Source organism: Dipodomys ordii, unplaced genomic scaffold (assembly GCF_000151885.1).
Source record: "Dipodomys ordii isolate 6190 unplaced genomic scaffold, Dord_2.0 Scaffold99, whole genome shotgun sequence".
NCBI lineage: Eukaryota > Metazoa > Chordata > Mammalia > Rodentia > Heteromyidae > Dipodomys > Dipodomys ordii.
This window is the reverse complement of record NW_012267315.1, coordinates 8,351,458-8,373,274: the sequence shown is the minus strand read 5'-3', so window position 1 is coordinate 8,373,274 and position 21,817 is coordinate 8,351,458. Positions and strand designations below refer to the sequence as shown.

General features: G+C 42.9%; 1 protein-coding gene across 1 annotated transcript in view; it reads left to right on the top strand.

Annotated features, from left to right (window-relative positions):
• Positions 1 to 21,817, top strand: part of Pcsk2 (proprotein convertase subtilisin/kexin type 2) — a 231,922-nt gene that overhangs the window by 194,568 nt on the left and 15,537 nt on the right. The window contains exons 6-7 of the mRNA XM_013027061.1: positions 2,950 to 3,038; positions 9,080 to 9,255. Coding sequence (XP_012882515.1) covers positions 2,950 to 3,038; positions 9,080 to 9,255 — 265 coding nt within the window. The remainder of the gene's footprint in view (positions 1 to 2,949; positions 3,039 to 9,079; positions 9,256 to 21,817) is intronic.

Below are 21,817 nucleotides of genomic sequence, written 5' to 3'. Positions count from 1 at the left end.
CTCAGCTCTTCAGCTCAAGGCTAGCGCTCTACCACTTTAAGCCACAGTGCCACTTCCGGCTTTTTTCTTTTTGCTTATGTGGTGCTGAGGAATCGAACCCAGGGCCTTGAGCATGCAAGGCAAGCGCTCTACCACTGAGCCACCTTCCCAGCCCCTATGTTAGTTATTTTGAAGCAGGGTCTCACTTTATGCCCAAGCTTCATTGGGTTGTGATCCCCAACTTGTGGTTTCCTGTGTGGCTGGCGGTGACAGGTATGCAACACTGCTCAGCCATTCATTGGAATAGAGTCTCTCAAAAATCTTTTTGTCTGATCTGACCTCAAATCACAAGCCTCCTATCCTACTTCCCAAGTACTTTGGATTACAGATTTGACATACCATGTGTGTGTGTGTGAGAGAGAGAGAGTTTTGTTGTTGTTGTTGTTGTTTTGGCTAACCCTGGGGCTTGAACTCAGGGCCTGGGTGCTGTCCCTGAGCTTCTATTGCTCAAGTCTAACACTGTATCTACCACTTGAGCTACACTTCTGGCTTTTTCTGTGTATGTGGTACTGAGGAAACGAACCCAGGCTTCATGCATGCCAAGCAAGCACTCTACCACTGAGCCACACTCCCAGACCCTTAGAACGAAATGTAGAAGAAAAAATCTTTATGATTCTGACATAGGGATGGATTTCTTCTTTTATTTTGTTAATAATTAATTGTACAGAGAGGTTACAATTCTGTAAGTCAGGCTAAGAGTATAATGGATCTTAACCAATATCACCCCTTCCATCATTCTCCCCCATTATTCCCCATCCCATTAAACACTAAAGAAAAAGATGGATGAACCTGATGCATAATAATTAAATACTTTTATTCAACAAAAACCATAAAAGATGAAGCTGGAAGACAAGCCACAGAATAGTAAATATGCACAACAAATTTTGTGGAAAACCAGTAGTTAGTATTCTAATTTATAAAGAAAAAGCAAAACAATAAAATAAAAAGACAAATAATAGGAAAAGAAACTAGGCCAGTGTTTTATATATATATATATATATATATATAATAACATAAATTTAAAAATTAAAAATGACATATGTGTAGTTTATGGTATTTAGGTGAATATTTAATGTATAATTATATTATATACTAATATATGAGTATATAACTAATGATACTCAAGTAGATATAAGCACAAATAAAGCTTACCTATAGACCTGCTAATACATAGGAAAAACCGCAAAGTGTCTGTGTATTTCATAATGTATCCTACATATGTGGGAGCATGCCTGCCTGCCCTTTTCTCCCCATTTTATATAGCAGTTTCTAAAGAAATAGAAGCCATGAGAGTCACGGCCCCATCAAGTTAAACCATATTGAAGTGCCTTCTCCAAAATCTCCAGTGTGCTTTGCAAAACCCTGAAGCCAAGTAGCTAGCAATGCTCAGCCCTTGAATTTTCCACAGATCAACCTCACAGTGACTCCAGGGTTGATCTGTACACAGTGTACAGATTTCATTCCTATTCCAAAGAGAATTTTGAACCCAAGAGACAAACAGCCTTTACAGAGGTAGGATTTACTTTTGTTCAGGCAGAGAAAAAAAGGTGTGTATGCATAGATAGATAGATAGATAGATAGATAGATAGATAGATAGATAGATAGATAGATAGATAGAGCTATAGGGATATATATGTATATACAATTAATATTTAAAGTATTTATAAATGGAAACATACTATGTTGTTATAATTTATATACATTATAATTATTACATGTATATAATTGCAGTATAATTTATATACATTATCATTTATATAATGTATATGCATTTAATGTTACATTCTTTATATGATATATGACATAATTTAAGACTTATAATTTATATCCCTATTCACATTATAATAGAAATATTTAAATGTGTTCTATATAAATATGTAATTTATAATTGATAAATATATTTAGAAGTTTGGAGGGGTTATTTTTGCATTCTTTGATTTGATTTTTTTTAAGATCTGGGGCATTTGTTTTATCTGCCTCAAGGAAAGGCCTTGCCCAGATTCTTAATCTGCTCAGTCTCAGTTTCTATAGAACTCTTGAAGTCAAACTGCCAAATGTTGCCAGTATATGATTTTTTTTCTGGGTAAAAGTGAAGACTTGGAGTATTCAATCACTCCTCACAGAAGGCTAAGATGCAATGAAGAGGCATAGCCATGACCCCCTTATTGAAAGGCAGTATTACACCCTGTGTGTTGAAATGTTCTTGAAAATAACACCAGACCACAACTCCAGTAATTAAGAAACAACACAGCAAAGCCAGTCAGGCCTCATGGCTCCTGCTTGTGATGTCAGCTACTTAGCCAGCCCTGGCAGAAAGTTAGCAAGTGTCATCCCACCTACATGGGAAGCATAAATAGGAGGCTCACAGTCCAGGACAGTCTGGGCAAAAACTCCAGACCCTCATTCAAAACTAACTAAAGCCAAAAGAGGCTAGGGGCATGGCTTAAATGGTACAGCACCTTCTTAGCAAGGGCAAGACTCACAGTACCATCAAAATAACAAAGTGAGAGAGAGAGAAAGAGGGGGAGAGAGAGAGAGAGAGAATCTCAGAGCCCATCTAACCCATCTATATCTGTTTTATATTGTTTCATTTTTAAGGAAACGTGTGTGTTTCCTGCAGGAAGATACTTCAAATTTTACAGTTAAGATCAAATGTTAAGGTTGAAAATGTTCTTAGAAACCATTTTATGAAAGCAAGAGACCAAGGTCAAGAAGGCCGCGGGTATGAAGTAGGAGGATGAAAGCGGACATTGGGATATACAGACAGGAAATGAGGTGGGCCACAGGCTGTCTCGACCCCAGTTGGGCCACTGAAAAGAAGCAAATTGTCTCCAGCTGGTAGAATTTGAGACATTGCCTCCACATTCTTTTTAGCAATACATTTTACTTGTCTTTTATTTTTCCCCCCAGCCATGGAACCCGATGTGCAGGAGAAGTTTCAGCTGCAGCCAACAACAATATCTGTGGAGTTGGGGTAGCGTACAACTCCAAGGTGGCAGGTAAGGTGGCCTTGCCCAGTCTGGGCAGTCAGCCCCACAAGATATCCCACTCTGGTCTCCAGCTTGCTGGGACCTAGCAGAAAAAAAAATCACACTGTGGCAGGTGAGACATGGTCCACAGATAGAACGAGATTGAGAATACTTTGGTAAATCATAATGTTCACAGAAACGTTAGGCTATTTTTATTTTAAGTTTAAACACAAATATGGTAACATTCATGGATCATAAGTAAACACTCAGTAATTTTTTCCCACAAATGTAATATCTACAAAACCAACACATGACCAGATCTCAACACCCTCCTCATACAACCCAGCTACTATGCATCAGCCCAAGAAAAACCACAAACTTGTTGTCTAACAGTTTTTGAGCTCTATACAAATGGAACTGCAAGCTTGCTACTCTTTGCTATCCCGATATTCATCCCGATATTCATACCTAACTTCACTATGTAACCCAGGCTGCCCTTGAATACCCTGACCAACAGCCTCAGTCTTCCATATACTGGGATTATAGGCACATACCCCCACACCCTGCTATCAATAATACTTTCTGGAAACTCAAATATAGACTGCAGGATAAGACAAGCTATGTATAAAGTATTCATAATGATATTCAGAGTATTTAAAGTGCTTCTTACAGTGGATTTCATTCATCTCTAAGGAGATACAGTCTACTTAGTTTTGTTTTTTGTTTGTAGTTTGTTTCATTGGGGATTTTTACCAGTACTGGGGCCTAAACTCAGGGCCTGGGTGTCATCCCTTAGCCTTTTCGCTCAAGACTAGCACTCTATCACTTGAGTTACAGCTCTACTTCTGGCTTCTTGGTAATTAATTGGAGATAGGAGTTTCATGGACTTTCCTGCCCACAATGGATTGGAACCATGATCCTCGATCTCAGCCTTATGAGTAGCTAGGATTACAGGCATGAACCAACAGCTCTCAGCCACCTTTTTATGACATTTCTTGAGTGTGATATTTAACCATTTCTTCTTTACAGAGACTAAAACCTTATAAAGGGAAGTGGCAAGTCAGTGGGTATTTACAAACCCCATTTCCACCGAGAATGACAGACAGACAATCACAGAAATAGACAGTGAGAGTCCGAGATTCCTAGATTTTTATCAAGATGTCCAAGAATGGATTTGGCTATGCCAAATTTTGCATCAAATGAGTTCTTGATGTATTCAAGCTGAATCACACAGCCTTGGTTTTTTTCCTTTCTTTTTTTTTTCAAGTGCCTTGATTTTATTTTCCATAAACTGGCTTTGTACTGACCTTGCATTTCCAGGAGCCTAAATAGAGCAAGCCGCTATCTCCCCACACTTAATCCATTCAACACCATCTCCTGGGAGACTTGCCTGATGAGGGTGAGAAAGTTCACAAAGAATGCATCTGGGGGTTTCTGAAATGTACATAGAGGAAGCTTGGCCCCCAGGTGTCAGCCCTTTAACTTTGTGTGCATCCAAAATGTCAGAAGCTGTGATGAGCTCAGGAGAAAGGATTTCCTTCTGTTGATATTTATTTTATAAGCCAGGCTCACACCTGGAGTGGTACCTGATGCCAGTCACAGGGGAAAATGGGAGACAATTGAAATTTTCAAACCTGAGTTTCTCATTTTCAGTGATGGTCTTCAATGGAGTTACTGGCTTTTTTGAACAAAGAGATTTGTAAAATAACAGTCTATAGCATTTAAAAGAGGTGCTGGCCATGGCTTCTTAGAAGTGTGTGATGGTTCCTTCCCTGTCCCCTTATCTCTGTCTCTCTAGCTATCTCTTTGTCTCTCTCTGTCTCCGCCTCTGTCTTGCTCTGTCTTTCTCTCCTTTTATTATTTGCACTCTGTAAACATCTGAGCTGCTCACAATTGTACCTAATTTTCCTGCTCTCTTAGTTTGGATTCCCTAAATGCAAAACACCAGACAAGGATTTGGGTGCCAGTGGCTTTTTGGAGTGGGGAAGAAGGGATGAAAGGGTAATCCTAGGACCCCAGAGTGAATAACTAGGGGGTGAGGGGAAAGAGAGCTAAAGGAAGGAAGCCACAGAAGGTAGATTGACACACTGATCAGTCTAATAGACAACCAGGGCTCAGCCCTGCAGGTGGCTCTCAAAATGGACCCCTCACACCAGGTGAGGAGGCTGGGGAGTTGATTCACCAGCACCTGTGACTCATTGGCCAGTAATACTCTCAGTAGCTCATGTAGCTCACCAGGGCTGAGCAGGACTCAGCTAGGTAGAGAAAGCCTCCCAGTCAGAGGCCCAGATGGCTGGAGGAGCCTCTGCCTCCCCTGCCAAAAGCAATTGAATGCCTCTAACCCACTGGGATATATAGATCCTCAACCTGCCACACAAATTTTGAGCAAAGACGCTGCCTTGTCCACTCCTCTAACCCAGCCTTGCTCCTTGTGGCCAATCACTCTCATCCTAACTGTTCTGGCACTGGGTAAGCTAATTCCACCCTTCAGAGCTGGTGCCCTTCGAGGCATCTAGCATCCTCTGGATTCCTGGAAGAGAGTTGAAAAGGAATTCTAGTTCAAGGAAATACTAGTTACTCACACCTTGCAAACAAGGGCAGAGTTTCAGCTTACTCAAACTTACAGATTTGAGGAGCCTGATATTTTACTCACTCAACCTGACAATTGTGAGAGTTGTCTGGCATTTTATTACTTGTTAAAAATGAGTCAAATTCTTCTAGAAAAAAAAAATCTTCCTGTCCAGAGCTTTCTGATCCAGAGAGGGCTACATTGCCCTCTAGTGGCCTACTGCGGTCACCGCTGGTCTCTGTTAGTCTCCGAGATGATTTTACAGGTTAGGGTTTTGACAGTGATGTTGAAGTCCTTCTCTGCTCTAAAAATGAAGAATCCTGTTGATTCCTAGCTTAGGAATTTTTTTAAAAAATGTTGTAGGTGAATTTTGAGATGATTCTTCTAAAGGGAGAAAAAGAAAAATATGCACTAGCATCTTTCCAAGAGTTTGTTTCCTACTTAGTTTTCAGTTCATAAACTTTGCTCATTTCTCTTCTCATTGATTTTCAGGCTTTCTTGGTATATGTCATAGAGCTAGCCCTAGATTCATTTCAGTGTAGCTATCTTCTCCATAACTTTCATATGCAGTCATGAATTCATCTGCTGTCCACCTGACAGGTGGTGCTGACTGAGGAAGGACCTAGTTCAATTTTCCTCCATCCAAGGGTCAGTGTGCCCAACAGCCTCTCTGCTGTAGTCCATCCTGTCTCTGTGATATAGGTATACATGGCTAAACACAACTCAGACTGGAAATCTCCTAGCAAATGCATAAGAAAGTGTAGTCACTATTCTCCTGGACCCTCATATAGGCTGGTCCCTCTGCCCAGAACCTTTTCCTTTATGCTTCATGGCTACCTCCTTTTCTTCTCTTAGTTCTCAAGAGCCCCTTGCTTCCTCTGACATTGCTTCTCTGGCCACTTTACTCATCCAGACTTGGTTTTTTAAAAAGCACCCTACAGTTTTCCTTCCCAGCACTCATTGCTGTTGATTGTCTTATTATTATTATTATTATTATTATTTATCATGATTATTTTGAAGCAGAATTTTCGGCATTTGAAAACTACACTGTTGATTACTGTCAGAATGTCGTGCAATTGACTCTACAGCAATGAATCACTTTCATAGATTACCATTATTTTTATTAGCCAATAAATCTTATAACACCTCAATGACTTTGTACCTATTTCATCTGAGTTTTAAATAAGCCAATAAAATAAATCACCATAAGTACAGTGATTAATGAGTTTTCAGACCCTAAAACTTGAATGAGTGTAAACGTGCTCCTTAGCCTTCAAGGATAATATTCATGAGTGCACAAACTGATTCTGATGAGCCTGGACAGATGTCAGGTGCATATACATCCTTGGCAATGGGGTCAAAGCAGAAACAATTCTGCCTCCAATCCACTAGACCATGCCAATCCCAGGCCACTAGGAAGGCCAGCTGTGGTGCCAGATAAGCAGGTAAATAAATAAGGACTCTAAATAAATGGAAGAGAGGCCACACACTTGCGGCAGTCTTTACAGTGGTAAGGAAACAGACTCCTCACCCCTTTGACATCCCTCTCTACCCACCCACCCACCCTGGACATACACACCTGGTCCCTCTAGCTCCTCAGCATCCAGAGTCAGGGGAGAGGCCCTCCCTAAATGTCCTCAAGTCACATTTGGGCATCTTAATGGTATTGTTGCTTGCTAATACTGTATCTCATTTAGTTAAGGTATGCCTCATACCTCCTGAACTTAACACAATTAAATGTCGGGCACCTAGCTGTACAATATGAGTGGACATGGCTTGCAGTCTGTGGCCACTCCTGCCCGCCTCCACCTTGGTGCTAAAGCAGTCAGAAGATTAATATATGTCAGCCCCTGTGTTCCTGTGCAGTAGGAAGGGACTCCCATTGGGAATTCCCATTCACCATTGGGGCGAAGAGGGAGAGCAGCTAAAGGTGCAGAACTGCAAAAAGGAAGAGGGTATTTGGCACACCTAATTGCCACTAAGCCAGCTCTGACAAAACCTCAGCTGCCTTTAGCTGATGGATGGAGAAATCAAGGTAACCTTGCTCAGATTTGACTTTCTATCACCTTCTCATTGAGGTGGTTATTCAGGCATTAGACAGGTTCAAGAGCATTTGAGCTTTCTCCTTCTGGACAAGTGAAGAAAGGACTCTCCCCCACACCCTACACACACACACACACACACACACACGTATGTGTGCATGCACATGCATGCTCACTCACATCTGTATAACTTCATGTAAAAACTATGCTGGTCTGTTTATTCTGTGGCCTACTGGCCATCTTCGTGTAGAGTTTTAGACTTCCTATCTCCTGATAAAGCATAAAACTTAGCTTGCAAAACATTCAAACCAAAGATTAGATTTATTCCAGATAAGGCTTCCTCTAATTTAAAAAAAAAATAGTAAAGCGCTGGGAAGGTGGGTCCGTGGTAGAGCACTAACCTTGAGCTGAAAGAGCTGAGGAACAGTGCCCAGGCTCAGAGTTCAGGACCCACGACTGACCAAAAAAAGTAAATAAATGAAAAGAGTGTTAATTCCAGCGGTCCTCATGCATCGAAAGAAGTAAGTCAGCTACATAACACTCTAGACTCCTTACCACAGAATACTGTTACCAACTGATTCCTCCCCCTCCAGAAGGGGGGGGAAGGGAGGGGTTGTTGCTATAGAAAACAAAATGGCCCAATCAGCAGCACTTTGAAGGTTGTGATGGTGGGCAGGAAGCCCATCTCATTGGCTGCTGGTGAGTTAGCCCTGGAGAGGCACTTTCTGGATGGTCAAAGAATGATGTGCACTATGGGAGATATAGAAATGGAAGCCACCCTCTTCTCTTCTCCTGTATCCCAGTGAGAAGCTCAGGCTTACCTACTTAGTCCAGCAAGAAGTCATGCCTACATGGCATCAGAGAGAAACACAAACATCACTGATATACCATGGGAGGGAGAGGAGGGGCTGCATCACACATCCCATTGCTAACACAGTTTAAAGTATCCCACTCAACACTTCCTCGCCAATGTCCCCTCTCAGCTATACTGAACTGAGAACCCCTCTTTCCTCATCATAACTTGGACATGTCCCTGTCCATCCTTGACCTCTGGAATTTCCCCTTAACTCTCAGTTATCTCCTCTACCTGTCACACATAGTTGCTTTATTTCTCTCATGGACCTTGACCCCAGTCAACATGGAATTCCTGCAGGCTGAGCTTCCACTTAACAAATGGGCTTATCAAGGAATCTCTTCAGCAAACATGGTCTCTTACCATTATAGGAATTGTAGTGAAGTTTGCTAGGGGAATAAATCCTTTTGCCAGTAGTACCATAACAGAAGGCATGAGCAAGATCTTGAGGCATCCTTTCTGATCCCTGGATTCCAAACTGTTCCCTGGATCATCCAAGGTTGCCATCTGTTCTAACCATAGCTATCACCCAAGCTCTTCTCCATTGCCAGGTCTCCTTATGACTTGGGTAACAAAATGTGTTATCTCCGCTCACACCTGTCCACAGGTATCCGGATGCTGGACCAGCCATTTATGACAGACATCATTGAGGCCTCCTCCATCAGCCACATGCCTCAACTGATCGACATCTACAGTGCCAGCTGGGGCCCCACAGACAACGGGAAGACAGTGGACGGGCCCCGAGAGCTCACGCTTCAGGCCATGGCCGACGGTGTGAACAAGGTAAAGACATCCCCGCCACCATGAGATCCCAGTCCCCTCACGAGATGGGAGCTGGTGGGTGAAGTCATGGTGACAGTACAGGAGATGAAAAGCCATGGCAGGGGCAGGAGAAGAGGTAGGGTTCTTTCCCTGTGTGCTACTCAGATCCTGTGAGAAAAGAACACACCAAAAATAGGTTGAGCAAGGCAGGAAACTTACAGGGAAGGACATCTCTGATGGATAAAGAGGAGGAAGGAGAGCAGGCAGCAGAGGAGACTTCTCACAATGACAGGGCCAGATCCCTGTATTGAGGAGAAAAAGGTGTCAGATGACTGCCCCTCTCTAAGGAAGTTTCTGCTAGATTCACAGGTTGCCCTCAGCCAAAGTCACCCATCCTGGGCAACAATGGGCCAGTATTACCTTCCCCTCCATGCTCCCTGGCTGGTTGGGACCAGCCTACAGGAAGTAGATGCTCAACCCACATTGGATGAGACCAAATTCAAGGGCAGGAGCTAGAGGATAACCACAGTACTCCCATGGTAGGAGGTCTAAGCAATAACCTTTATGTCCATGGGTTCCTAAAACTAGCCTCTTGGTCTACTGACCAAGAGTCAGGGAAGGAGACAAAGGCAGGGGCTCCAAAGACAGGACAGCCTGGAGAGCCTGCATAGTGCCACTTAGTGAGAGACAGAGGTGAGGTTTTAGAGTAATGACCACCCAAGACAAGACACAAGCCCAGGCTTGGGGATTAGGGGATTGCTGGGTCAACTCACTGCTTCACCATTCAGGGCCTGAGCACCCAGTAGCAAGTGACTTAACCCGGTTGAGTTTATTTTCTTGCCTGTACAATAGTCACAATGTTGGGTCCTTCAAAGGACTAGGATCCAAATGAGGTATACATGAGATAAGCATGCATATACAAGGCACTGGGGAATGAATACCCAGCAAATGGTAAGTGTCAGCCACAGTCACAACTGACCTCAAAATACAACTACTGCAGGTTCCTGAAGCCTAATCATGAACTCAGATAGGGCATATTGGGAGTGACTTGTCTCTGCTCCGTGAGTCCAGGGACCTAAAGTGACACAACAGTCCTGGTTTGAATATGCCTTCACAAAGCATTGGGGAAGGGGATTGGTGGTGGTGATGGTGATTTGGTTTGGTGCTAGTACCAGAAATTGAACTCAGGGCCCTACATTCTCACTCAGCTTTCCTGCTCATGGAAAGCACCCTACAACTCCATTTAATCACTCTATTCCAGCATTGTGCTGGTCTCACAGACTTTTCTTCCCCAGGCTGGCTTGGAACTGAGATCTTCTAGATCTCAGCTTCCTGAGTAGCTAGAACTCTACTAGTGTGGTGACTAGGTCCACCTAGGAGTGTGAGCTGGTGCCATTTCTCAGCCTCATCCACCTGATGCATCCGACTGCACTTTAAGAAGACCCGCTAAAGTTTGAGGTGTTGCTCAAAACAACATCCTTCAGGATGAGACCCTAAGGTCCTGGGACTCTGTGGAAGGACTTTTATAAACTCACACAGAATGGAAAAGGGCATGAGGTAACTGGTGCTCTGAATTAACAACAACCTACTTTCCCGTCAGGGTGGTGTGTTAGGTGGAGTGTGGGTGACCAAGCTCCACATTTTAGTGTGTCTCTGTGTTGTGGATACAGAAATCTACATAACTCAATTGAAGGAGTTTCTTGGAAGGAGGCACCGGAATGCTGAATTCAGTGGGATAGTTAAAACAAGTCCCTGAATGGCCTAGAAAGAAACAGACAGATGTGCTGGATTCCAGGCAACTGCAAGATCCCAGCCCCAGGATGTGTGAACATCTGGGTTTAAGGACCCATAATCATGGGGCTGAAGGCCTCTCACCTTATCTGCTTCTGCCTGGCTTTGGATCTTCCTTTCTTTCATCCTTCCTTCTCTTCTTTGGGGGTGTAGGTTCACAGGGTGTTCCCACAATCAGTCAGTCTCTGCTCTAACTGCTACTTGTCCTTGATGCTGTCAAGGAAATTTTGGTCCTAAATAGAGGGTATACCTTCCCTGCCATCCTCCCCTCGCTCCACCCTTACCCCATCTCACACCTCCCACCCCCCAGCCCCACCATGAACCATCAAAGCTAGGAAATGTGCTTCTACTAGAAAGGTCCAGAACTCACAGAGTGAGAGGACATTCAGGTTTCCAACATGTCCTCTTTCTCATCTAGTCTGCATCACATTGAGTGTGAGTCATCTATATTCACACTTTCTAGCCCTTTGGTGGAAAAGTGTCTTTTTTTTTATTACTGTGAAAAATACTGTACAGAAGGGTTACAATTACATGGGCAAGATAATGAGTACATTTCTTATCAAGCATTGTAGCCTCCTCCTTTGTTTCCCCTTCCCATCCCTTCCCAGCCTCCCCCTGCCCCTCCACCCAATTCTCCCTGCTCCCCCCCCGCCCCGCACCAAAGTTGTAAAGCATCTCATTGTTGCAATGGGTCTACCTGTATCCCTATTTAAATGATTTGTTTTTCCCTTTCCCCTCCACAAATTATACCAACATCAAATACAGTGAAAGCAGGGGTTATACTGTGCGGGAGGGACATACAAAGCAACAAAGAAATAATCTTATAAATGCATTAGAAACAATCGCACGAAAGAAAAAAACATTTGAATATATATCTTAGGGTTCATTTCCCTAGCATCACCTTATCTGACCTTTTCTGCTTGATTCAGACATATACTAGATATTACAAATAAGGGAAACCATGGGACCTATGTTTCTTTGGACCTGGCTTACTTCACTTAATATAATTTTTGGAAAAGTGTCTTCTGTGTTATTGAATTGTTACAGAGGTCTGCACATAAATATAAGACCATCTTTCCCCCACAGACACACAAATTCTCTCTCTCTCTTCTGTTATGTGGTTGGATTATGTATTCAAATATTCATATGTTGAAATGTTATGCCCCAGGACCTCAGAATGTAAAGTTATTTGTAATCGGCCTTGTTACAGATGTAGTTAGTGAAGATGAGGTCATACTGGAATTGGCTGAGCTCCTAATCCAATACTATTAGTGTCCTTATTTTGGAAAGGAAAAAGGAAAATTCTAAGGGAGAGACCACAGGAAGATGAAAGCAGAAATAGCGGACACAGCTACAAGCCCAGGAAGGCTAAACATGGCTTGTACAACATCACAAGCTGGAAGACGGGCAAGGAGCATTCTTCCTTGCCAGTCATTGGGAGGAGCTAACACGGATGACACTCAGTCCTGAAGTTCTACCTTCCAGAAGAGCTAAGCAATAGATTTCTGATATTAATGTCACCTAGTTTTGAGGATCTTATGGTGGGAGCCCTAGAAAATGAACACGCCTTTTCAATTTTAGAATGAAAAACCCTGGGAGAGATTTGAGCTCACTAGAGCAGCAGAAACAACCTGGTCACTTGATAGTACCTGGGTTTCCTTTTATAGTCAAGATAGTTGATAGTCAACCCAAGGAAAGTAGTTTTCTTCTCCTTTTTTGGGAACTGGTAAGTTCTCCTTCCCCCATTCACTAACATAATCATTCAAAGGAGCAATGTGCACAATTTCTCATTATGGACAGAACAATGCTCTTCTGTCAGGCAAAATGTCTTGCCAGAATTGGCGCCTGATGATGTCACATCAGTAGCTTCAGATCAGACATGGATCTTGGCAAACACCACAAGTGAGGGCCTTTGTGTCTGGGCGGGGTGGGGGGCAGGGCAGGGGAGGGGGTGGGTCCTGGGGTTTGAACGTAGGGTATGGATGCTGTCCCTAAGCTTCTTTTGCTCAAGGCTATTGCTCTACCACTTGAGCCACAGTGCCACTTCTGGCTTTTTCTGGGTATTGGAGATAAGAATCTCATGCTGGCTCATGCCTGTAATCCTAGCTACTCAGGAGACTGAGATCTGAGGATCACAGTTCAGAGCCAACCCCAGGCAGCAAAGTCCATGAAACTCATCTCCAATTAACCACCAGGGGGGAAAAAAAGTGGAGCTGAGGTTCAAAGTGGTAGAGTGCTAGACTTGAGTGAAAAAGCTCAGAGACAGTGCCAAATCCTGAATTCAAGCTCCATTATGGACCCCCCCCCCAAAAAAAGAGTCTCACAGACCTTCCTGCCCAGGCTGGCTTCAAACCATGATCCTCAGATCTCAGCCTCTTGAGTAGCTAGGATTACAGGTGTGAGCCACCAGCATGGTGGCCTTTTATACTCACACTCAGAGAGCTGGTCATTAGGCATTTACCAGCACACTCTGGTTTCCTTTAAATTAACCACATTTGCATACTCATGTAATCGCCCTGCAAGTAAAGGCAAAGCAAGGCCTGGAGAAGGCTGAAAATTCCCTTTGGAAAGATGAACCACTAGAGAAAAGCACCAGAAAGCTTAAATCTTATCTTTCCCCAAGATGACAGGCTTTCCAACGAGAGTTTCAAGTTACCGGAAGAATATGAAGGGTAACTTCCCAGTCAAGGCCTCACTGTTAGATTCATGCCTACAATATAAGGGTCTCCCAGAAACTCAGGAATGGGGGAGCCCTTGAAGTGAACAGCATCATGTCATCTGCTAACAATGGTTACATTTGGGCAGGTCTCAGAAATAAAGAGATGATATTTTCTTATAAAATAATGGCGATCTGCTGTTGAAATTCAGCCCATCTGAAAACCCTGATATATGAGTAGCACAGGAGGGAATGACAGGAGGTGATGTTTCTGGTCCATATTGAGGTTGAACTTTTTTTAAGGGGTGGGGGGACCTGAACTCAAGGCCTAGGCACTGTCCCCGAGCTTTATTTTTCTCTAGGCTAGTACTCTACTGCTTGAGCCACAGCTCCATTTCAGGCTCTTAATTTTTAGTTATTTTGTTTTATTTTACTTTTGCTGATTAATTGGAGGTAAACTTCTCACAAACTTTCCTGCCAGGGCTGGCTTCAAACCAAGATCCTCAGATCTCTACCACCTCACTCCAGTTAGAACGGCAAAAATCAAGAACTCTAACAACAACAGATGCTGGAGGGGATGTGGACAAAAAGGAACCTTACTTCATTGTTGGTGGGAATGTAAACTTGTTCAACCACTTTGGAAAGCAGTATGGAGGTTCCTCAAAAGACTTCACATAGAGCTCCCCTATGACCCAGCAATCCCACTTTTGGGCATTTACCCAAATGTTTACAAACAAGACCACACTAAAGCTACCAGCACAACTATGTTCATTGCAGCATTATTTACCATAGCTTAAGATATGGAACCAACCCCCATGCCCCTCAGTAGATGAATGGATCAAGAAAATGTGGTATATATACACAATGGAATTCTATGCCTCCATCAGAAAGAATGACATTGCCACATTTGTTAGGAAATGGAAAAACTTGGAAAAAATTATATTAAGTGAAGTAAGCCAGGCCCAAAGAAACATAGGTCCCATGGTTTCCCTTATTTGCAATATCTAGTATATGTATGAGTCAAGCGGAAAAGGTCAGATAATGTGATGTCAGGAAAATGAACCCTTAGACATGTATTTTAATGTTTTGTCTTTCATGCATGTGTTTCTAACGAATTTATAAGATTATCTCTTGGCTGCTTTGTATGTCCCTCCCCCGCAGTATAACCCCTGCTTTCACTATATTTGATGTCAGTATAACTTTTGGAGGAGAGGGGGAAAAAACAGTTGTTTAAGGATACAGGTGGACCTGATGCAACAAAGAGAAGTATAAGTTGTCATGTCCAAAACGAGCTTTACAACGTCGGTCGGGGGGGGGGGAGGAGGGGGAGGAAAAGGGTTGGGATTGGGGGGGAGGGGGGAGGCTGGGAAGGGATGTGAAGGGTAAACCAAAGGAGGAGGCTGCAATGCTTGGTAAGAAATGTACGTATTATCCTGCCCATGTAATTGTAACCCCTCTGTACAGTATGTTCACAAATAAAAAATAAATTAATTAATTAAAAAAATTTAAAAAAAAAGATCCTCAGATCTCAGCCTCCTGAGTAGCTACAATTAGAGACGTGAGCCACCAGTGACCTGGCTTAGGTATAACTTCTGACACACACACAGCTCATCTCCTTTAACACTGTGTGGCTGGAGAGGAGTAATGTCGGATCCAACCCAGGGCCAGATGTCAGCGTGGCCCAGGGGAGCATGTGGCAGATGCCTGCTTTTCACAGGTATGTTTTTGTCACCTGAAGCCACCAGAGATAATGTGTGCTCCGAATCGATGATGTGTGCCCTCTGCCAACATTTACAGTGCAGATGGCACTCACTGCAGAGCATCTCTGGGCGGCCCCTGTCAGCTTACCTGGGCCTCTGAACTCCCTCGTCACATTGCTAAGCTGGGTATGTGCTACTGCCCCATCTGTCACCTCCCCAGCTACAACTGAAAAGGCCTTTTTTCAAGAGAGATTGTTCAGCAAAGCATGCCAAGGATGCCGAGACTTGAGAGAGAGGGAAAAAAAAAACATTATGACTATTTTCAGATGATAACATGTAAATGTTTTAAAAAAAAAAAAAAAAAGGAAGCGATGACAGGTGCCAGAGGCTCACGCCTGTAATCCTAACTCAGGAGGCTGAGATCTGAAGATGGGGGTTCAAAGCCAGCCTGGGCTCTTATCTGCAATTAACCAGCAGAAAGCCAAGAGTGCAGTTGTGGGTCAAGTGGTAAAGAAGAAGCCTTGAGCACAAAAAGTAAAAGGAAGAGAGAAAGAGAAAGGGGTGGGAAGGAAGGAAGGAAGGAAGGAAGGAAGGAAGGAAGGAAGGAAGGAAGGAAGGAAGGAAGGAGTTATCCATCTCTGAAAGGTTACAATTACCTCTCAAAGAGGCAGTTTTAGCTGTCTTTAAATCTTAGTACCTTACACATGTGCTTTCTTTGACTAGTATAAAAAGGAAGAAAAAGAAGAGACCTTACCAGAGCACACTGTTTACCATAGAACCCACCATTCCCAATTGTGACACACAAACCTCACCTACTCCTAAGTTCGCTTAATGAATACTTAATGGTGTGATCAAGAAGAAAGGAAAGAAGGAAATTTTTGTTGTTGTTGTTTTTGCTTTCCTTATTTCAATTTGTCAACTTCATAGTCCATGTGTTGGGTATATAGTTAAAGCTTTTTTTTTTTTTTCGGTTGGTCATGGGGCTTGAACTCTGGGCCTAGGCACTGTCCCTCGGCTCTTCAGTTCAAGGCTGGCACTTTACCACTTAAGCCACTTCCGGTTTTCTGGTGGTTAATTGGAGATAAGAATCTCATGGAAGTTCCTGCTCCAGCTGTCTTTGAATCGAGATCCTCAGATCTTAGCCTCCTTAGTAGCTAGGATTACAGGCATGAGCCACTAGCACCCAGACAGTTAAAGCATTTTTCACCTTGTAAGTAGAAAATGGGCAACAGAGACCCCTGAATTATGTGATAACTCATCATGGCTTTCTGATTTAGTTGCAAATCTCCTAGAACCAGATACTGAGACAAAATGGCAGCTCAAGATCTGAGTTGAAATTATTTGACAGGTTTGAGTTGATATTATCTGGGAAGCTGAGGAAAGGCAAGAATAAGTAGGAAAGTACTTCTGAAAACAGAATGGGTCGATTCAGGTCGTGTCATCAGGACAGAACCACTGGGAGAACCTCTGAGCACAGGAAGCTGGAAACAGGATGGACACAAATCTATTAAGTGACCTACCTAGCAACATGAGTGCAGGACAAAGCCATTGATGGAGGTTTGTTCCCCACGGTGGGATAGCCCAGCACTCTGGGCTAGCGGACAGCCTTCAGGTTTGGGGAAGAAGCAGCTCTATGACAAAAAGATGCCTATGCTGACATTTCAATAATCCCCTGGCACAGAGGTTCTTGGGTCCACGGTATGTGGGCTGACTGCCCCTGCCGTTTGCTCCCAAGGGCTGGGGTGCAGGTTGAGTAAAACCTAATCAGAGACTTGGAGTTGTCATCTGGATAAATACAGCAGTGGCACGCCACGGTGTTTATTGCTCAGAGGAGAAAGATGCAGCTCTTGCAAGGAGACTAATGGTCCGGCCGTGACAAGTCATGATAAAACACCCCATCGTATGTGGTGGCATCTCATTTTACTCTGGCAAGCGGAAAGGAAATTCAGACTACCACAGAGGAACCTTGAAGGTGACAGTTGACTCATAAAGTTCTTTGACATCTGGAGGAAATGCATTTACTTGGGACAGCCCTGACACCGGCTGGCTGGCTCTGATCCTTCCAGGCCACTTCCTGTTCATCACTTTTCAAGATTGCTACTACAGAGAATGATTTAGGAATATTTAAAGACAGGAAGCTTTCTGAGATGCAAAAAAAAAAAATAAGGCACTGCATTGTTGTGCATTTCCTGGGTGCAGGGGCAAGGAAGAGGTTGTAGAAGTGTGGAGGTTTGCCTGGGCAGACTGATTAATCAGGCACGGGCCAGGCAAGGCCCTGATGCCACCTGCTGAAATTTAATCAGAGCATGGGTCAGACATGGTGGCAGCAAATGCCAAGGTTTCTGGCAGGCAATGAATGTCTCCTGTCATGAAGTTCTCAAGGGTACTCCACTAGCCCTGATTTATGCTCTTCAGCCCGATGGAAGCTCGCGATGGAACAGGGCTGCTGCAGTGCGCCATCTGCAACCCAGCCTCTGAAATGATGTTGCCCTGATGCTGATTCCTCCATCTCTGGATGGAAGAAAAAAAGGTTGGTGGGCTCCAGGTGATGTGTCCTGACATATGGCCAGCTAGAACCAGTGTCCAGGTCGGAAACCCACACTGGGTCGTCATCCTTTGAGTATGGCTGCACTTAGTAAGGAGTTAAGGCCCCCCCCACGTCCTCTCTTGGTCTGCTAGCATACTACTTTTTAAGGCTGCATAATATTTCATCATCTATATGTCTAGTATTTAGGCATTCACTAGTCCAGGGCATCTTAGTACTGTACAGAGGGGTTACAGTTACATGAGCAAGGTAATGAGTACATTTCCTATCAAGCATTGTTGCCTCCTCCTTTGTTTTTCCCCTACTATCCCTTCCCTCCCATCTCCACAACTACTCCCCCTGCCCCTACCCTGGCAAAAGTTGTAAAGTTTTTTCAACATAGTGTCTTGTAGTGTCTTATAACATCGAACCATAGATTCTATGTATATAAAGAGCAACTCCTTTGAATAAATGCCAAGAGTACTACCTCTAGGTTATTTGGATAGGAATCAATTTAGTTTGGAAAAAAATGCTAAACCGTCTTGTAAAGAGGCTACAAATGTGCATTCCCACCAACAATGGAGGATACTCTTGCCCTCCCCATCCTTACCTGCCGTTGACTTTGGAGGAGTTTGACCATTCTATCAGGTGTACCACAGTATCTTGTTTTAATTTACATTCCCCTGAAGTCTTGAGTTGTGAAGCATCTTTTCATATGCTTATTTACATAATATCTGCATATTTCCATCCATGAGGTATCTGTGCAAGAGTCTGCAAATTAAGAAAAAGCACTTTATAAAGGAATATTATCTTTGGGGGCGTGGGGCTTTGCTAAGTCTTGCACAGTGAAGAGAACAAAACATAAGAGTCTAAATTCAACCTTCAGAGAAGAAATATGTAACTGAAAACAATGTGGTACCATTTTATCCACAAAGTTAGGGAAACTGTTTTTGAAAATTAAAAGGACTAAGTCTGGTGCCAGTGGCTCACACCTGTAATTCTAGCAACTCAGGAGGCTGAGGTCTGAGGATCACAGTTCAAAGCCAGCCCAAACAGGAAAGTTCACAAGACTCTTACTTCTAATTACTAATTGAGCTGGTAGAGCATCAGCCTTGAAGGATAAAGCTAAGGAACAACATCCAGGCCCTAAGTTCAAGCCCTAAGCCCAGCACAAAAAAGAAACCTTTCTTAACACATATTTGGTGATTTTGCTCTTCATAGAAAACTGTTGTAAATTGCTCACCATCCACTAGGTGGGGGTCCAGCTAGATTCCTATGCCCCCAGCACATGGTCTGCATCCCAGGAGGTGTGACTCTGAGAAAGGTGAGGCTCCAATGAGTCAGTCCCTCCATCCTAAGTAACACAGTTAATGGCTGGTCCAGGCCTCCTGGCCCAGTGGGGAGGTGAAGGAAGGAGATGGGGGGGAGGGAGGGAACCACACATCTGGTGAGGCTAACCTGAAAAGTTTGCCTTTTCCTAAATACCCAACTGTGCTTTTCTTTTCCAACCAACTCGACATCTTAATAAGGCATTGAACATACTTTAAAATATTACTATATTTTATTATAAAAAATCATAATCATTATTCAAGGCATCAGTGGCTCATGCCTGTAATCCTAGCTACTCAAGAGGATGAGATCTGAGGATCATGGTTCAAAGCCACCTTGGTCAGCAAAGTCTGTGAAACTTTTATCTCTAACTACTAAAAAAAAAAAAAAAGAGCCAGAAGTAGTAGAGCTCTAGCTTTGAATAAAAGAAGCTCAGGAACAGTGCCCAGACCCTGAGTTCAAGCCCCAGGATTGGCACAAAAAAAAAATTCACATTCAATACAGAATAATTCAAATAGACTATGAAGAAGAAAATCTCTTTAATACTCTTCCATGAATAAATGATTCTTGATGCTGTGAGTCCTACAAGTTTTGTACATAATGGCAAAATATAAAAACAGCTTAAGAAATAGATCTGTGGTCATAAAAATATATCCACTCTTTTTGATCTGCCCAAAATGTGCTTTTTACCATTACCTAATCTTTCCTCTTCTATGTCATATTTTATTAGTCTTGTTAAATAGACCTTTCATAATTCCTTTCATCTTTTACTTAATTAAAAAGGAAAGGTTATTTCTAGTTTTTAAAACAGCTTTAAAAATAAACATAATTTTATACATTTTAAATATTTCCAGCCAGGCACTAGTGGCTTAAACCTGTAATCCTAACTATTCAGGAGGCTGAGATCCAGAAGATCTTGTGTTCAAAGCCAACCAAGGCAGAAACATCCAGGAGACTCCATCTCCAAAATTATCAGCAAAAAGTCAGGCCTGCAGCATGGTTCAAGTGGTGGAGCACCAGCCAAGCAAGTATGAGGCTGAGTTCAAACCCCAATATCACCAAAAAAAATGTTTAAGGTGGAAGGGGAGAAAAGAAGAAGAGAGTTCCAGAATGAACAGGGCAAGTTATTCATCCTTACTAGTTCCCAGGTCCCTAATCTCTGGGTCATCTCCCATGTCCTATTGGGTTTGGATAAAGTGCCCTGTCTGGTGTGGCAGCGGTTGTATGACCTAATCTGACAAGTGTGACATGATGTCTTTCTATCCAAGAAGGTAATATTCTATGGGTTGTTTTCATCCATCCCTCCATACCATTTCATATGGCACATTGTTTTTCAGTGTGTTGAATGTCTCCCTATCTTCTGTATGGCTGGTGAAAGAACCAGTCTTCCACCCTCCCTACCTCAGGGTGACAATGTGATGTCTAGCACTGTTTACTTACAGAAAGGGTTGTTTGTCTCACCAAGAGAACTGAGGACCTGTGTAACTGAGATAGGATGAGTCCCATGGCCCATCTCTCCCATTGTCCTGAACCACATCAACATCTCTTTCAAAGGATGCCAGTTTTATTATTATTGTTATTATTGTTGTTATTATTTTAAGAAGTTGTACAAAAGGATGATAATTCAATGTGTCAGTTTATAAGCACAGTATATCAATGTCACCCTTTCCACCAGTCTCCTCCATTTCTCCCAACCCCACCCATCCATCAATTTTCCTGCTTCCATTTATACCTACATAAGTTGAGTATTATGAGTGCATTCTCCTCCACACTTCTTGTCACTTGTTTACCCAGCTTCCCTTGACCTCACCCTCCCCCCACACCTCAAGCACCAGTTTCCTGGTATTCATTTTGTTAGGCTACTCAAAGGAATTGGAATTCTCCCTTGCAGAGACCATACTTTAGTTAAATTACATGTGTAAATGATCCCCTGTATGTTTACATGTATATTTCTAAATTAGAATTAACTTCCTTATATTAGAGAAAACATGTCTCTCTGGGCCTGACTTACTTTTTCCAGGTCCATCATTTCTTTGCAAATGTAATATCATTTTTCTTGATGAATGAGTAAGTTCCATTATGTATTTTATATATATACACACACACACACACACACATATATCACATTTTCTTAATCCTTTTGTCAACCTAAGGGTATCTGGGTTGTTTCCATACCTTGACTATGGTGAATAGTGCAGAATGAACACTGGAGTAATAGCTTTACTGTGGCCTGATGGGTAATCTTTTGGATAATTACACAAGTGGTATTGCTGGACCATAGAGTAGTTCTGTGTTTAGTTTTTTTGAAGAATCTCCAAGAATTTCCACAAGGATGCCATTGGCATCTGACACTGGCTGAGTGTGTGTGTGTGTATGTGTGCATATGCATATGCATGTGCACATGCATGTGCACATGTGTGTATGTGGTTGAGTGTGTAACTTGTAAAGATGACCCTCTTTTCTCCTTGGTCTGTTTCTTAGAGCACTTACTTGTTTGGATGGAGTTTGTCAGTGGTGTAGATTTACCAAGAAGCTGAAGACAATTTCCAGCTAGTGCTGGAATAAATACATGTTGAGTTATTG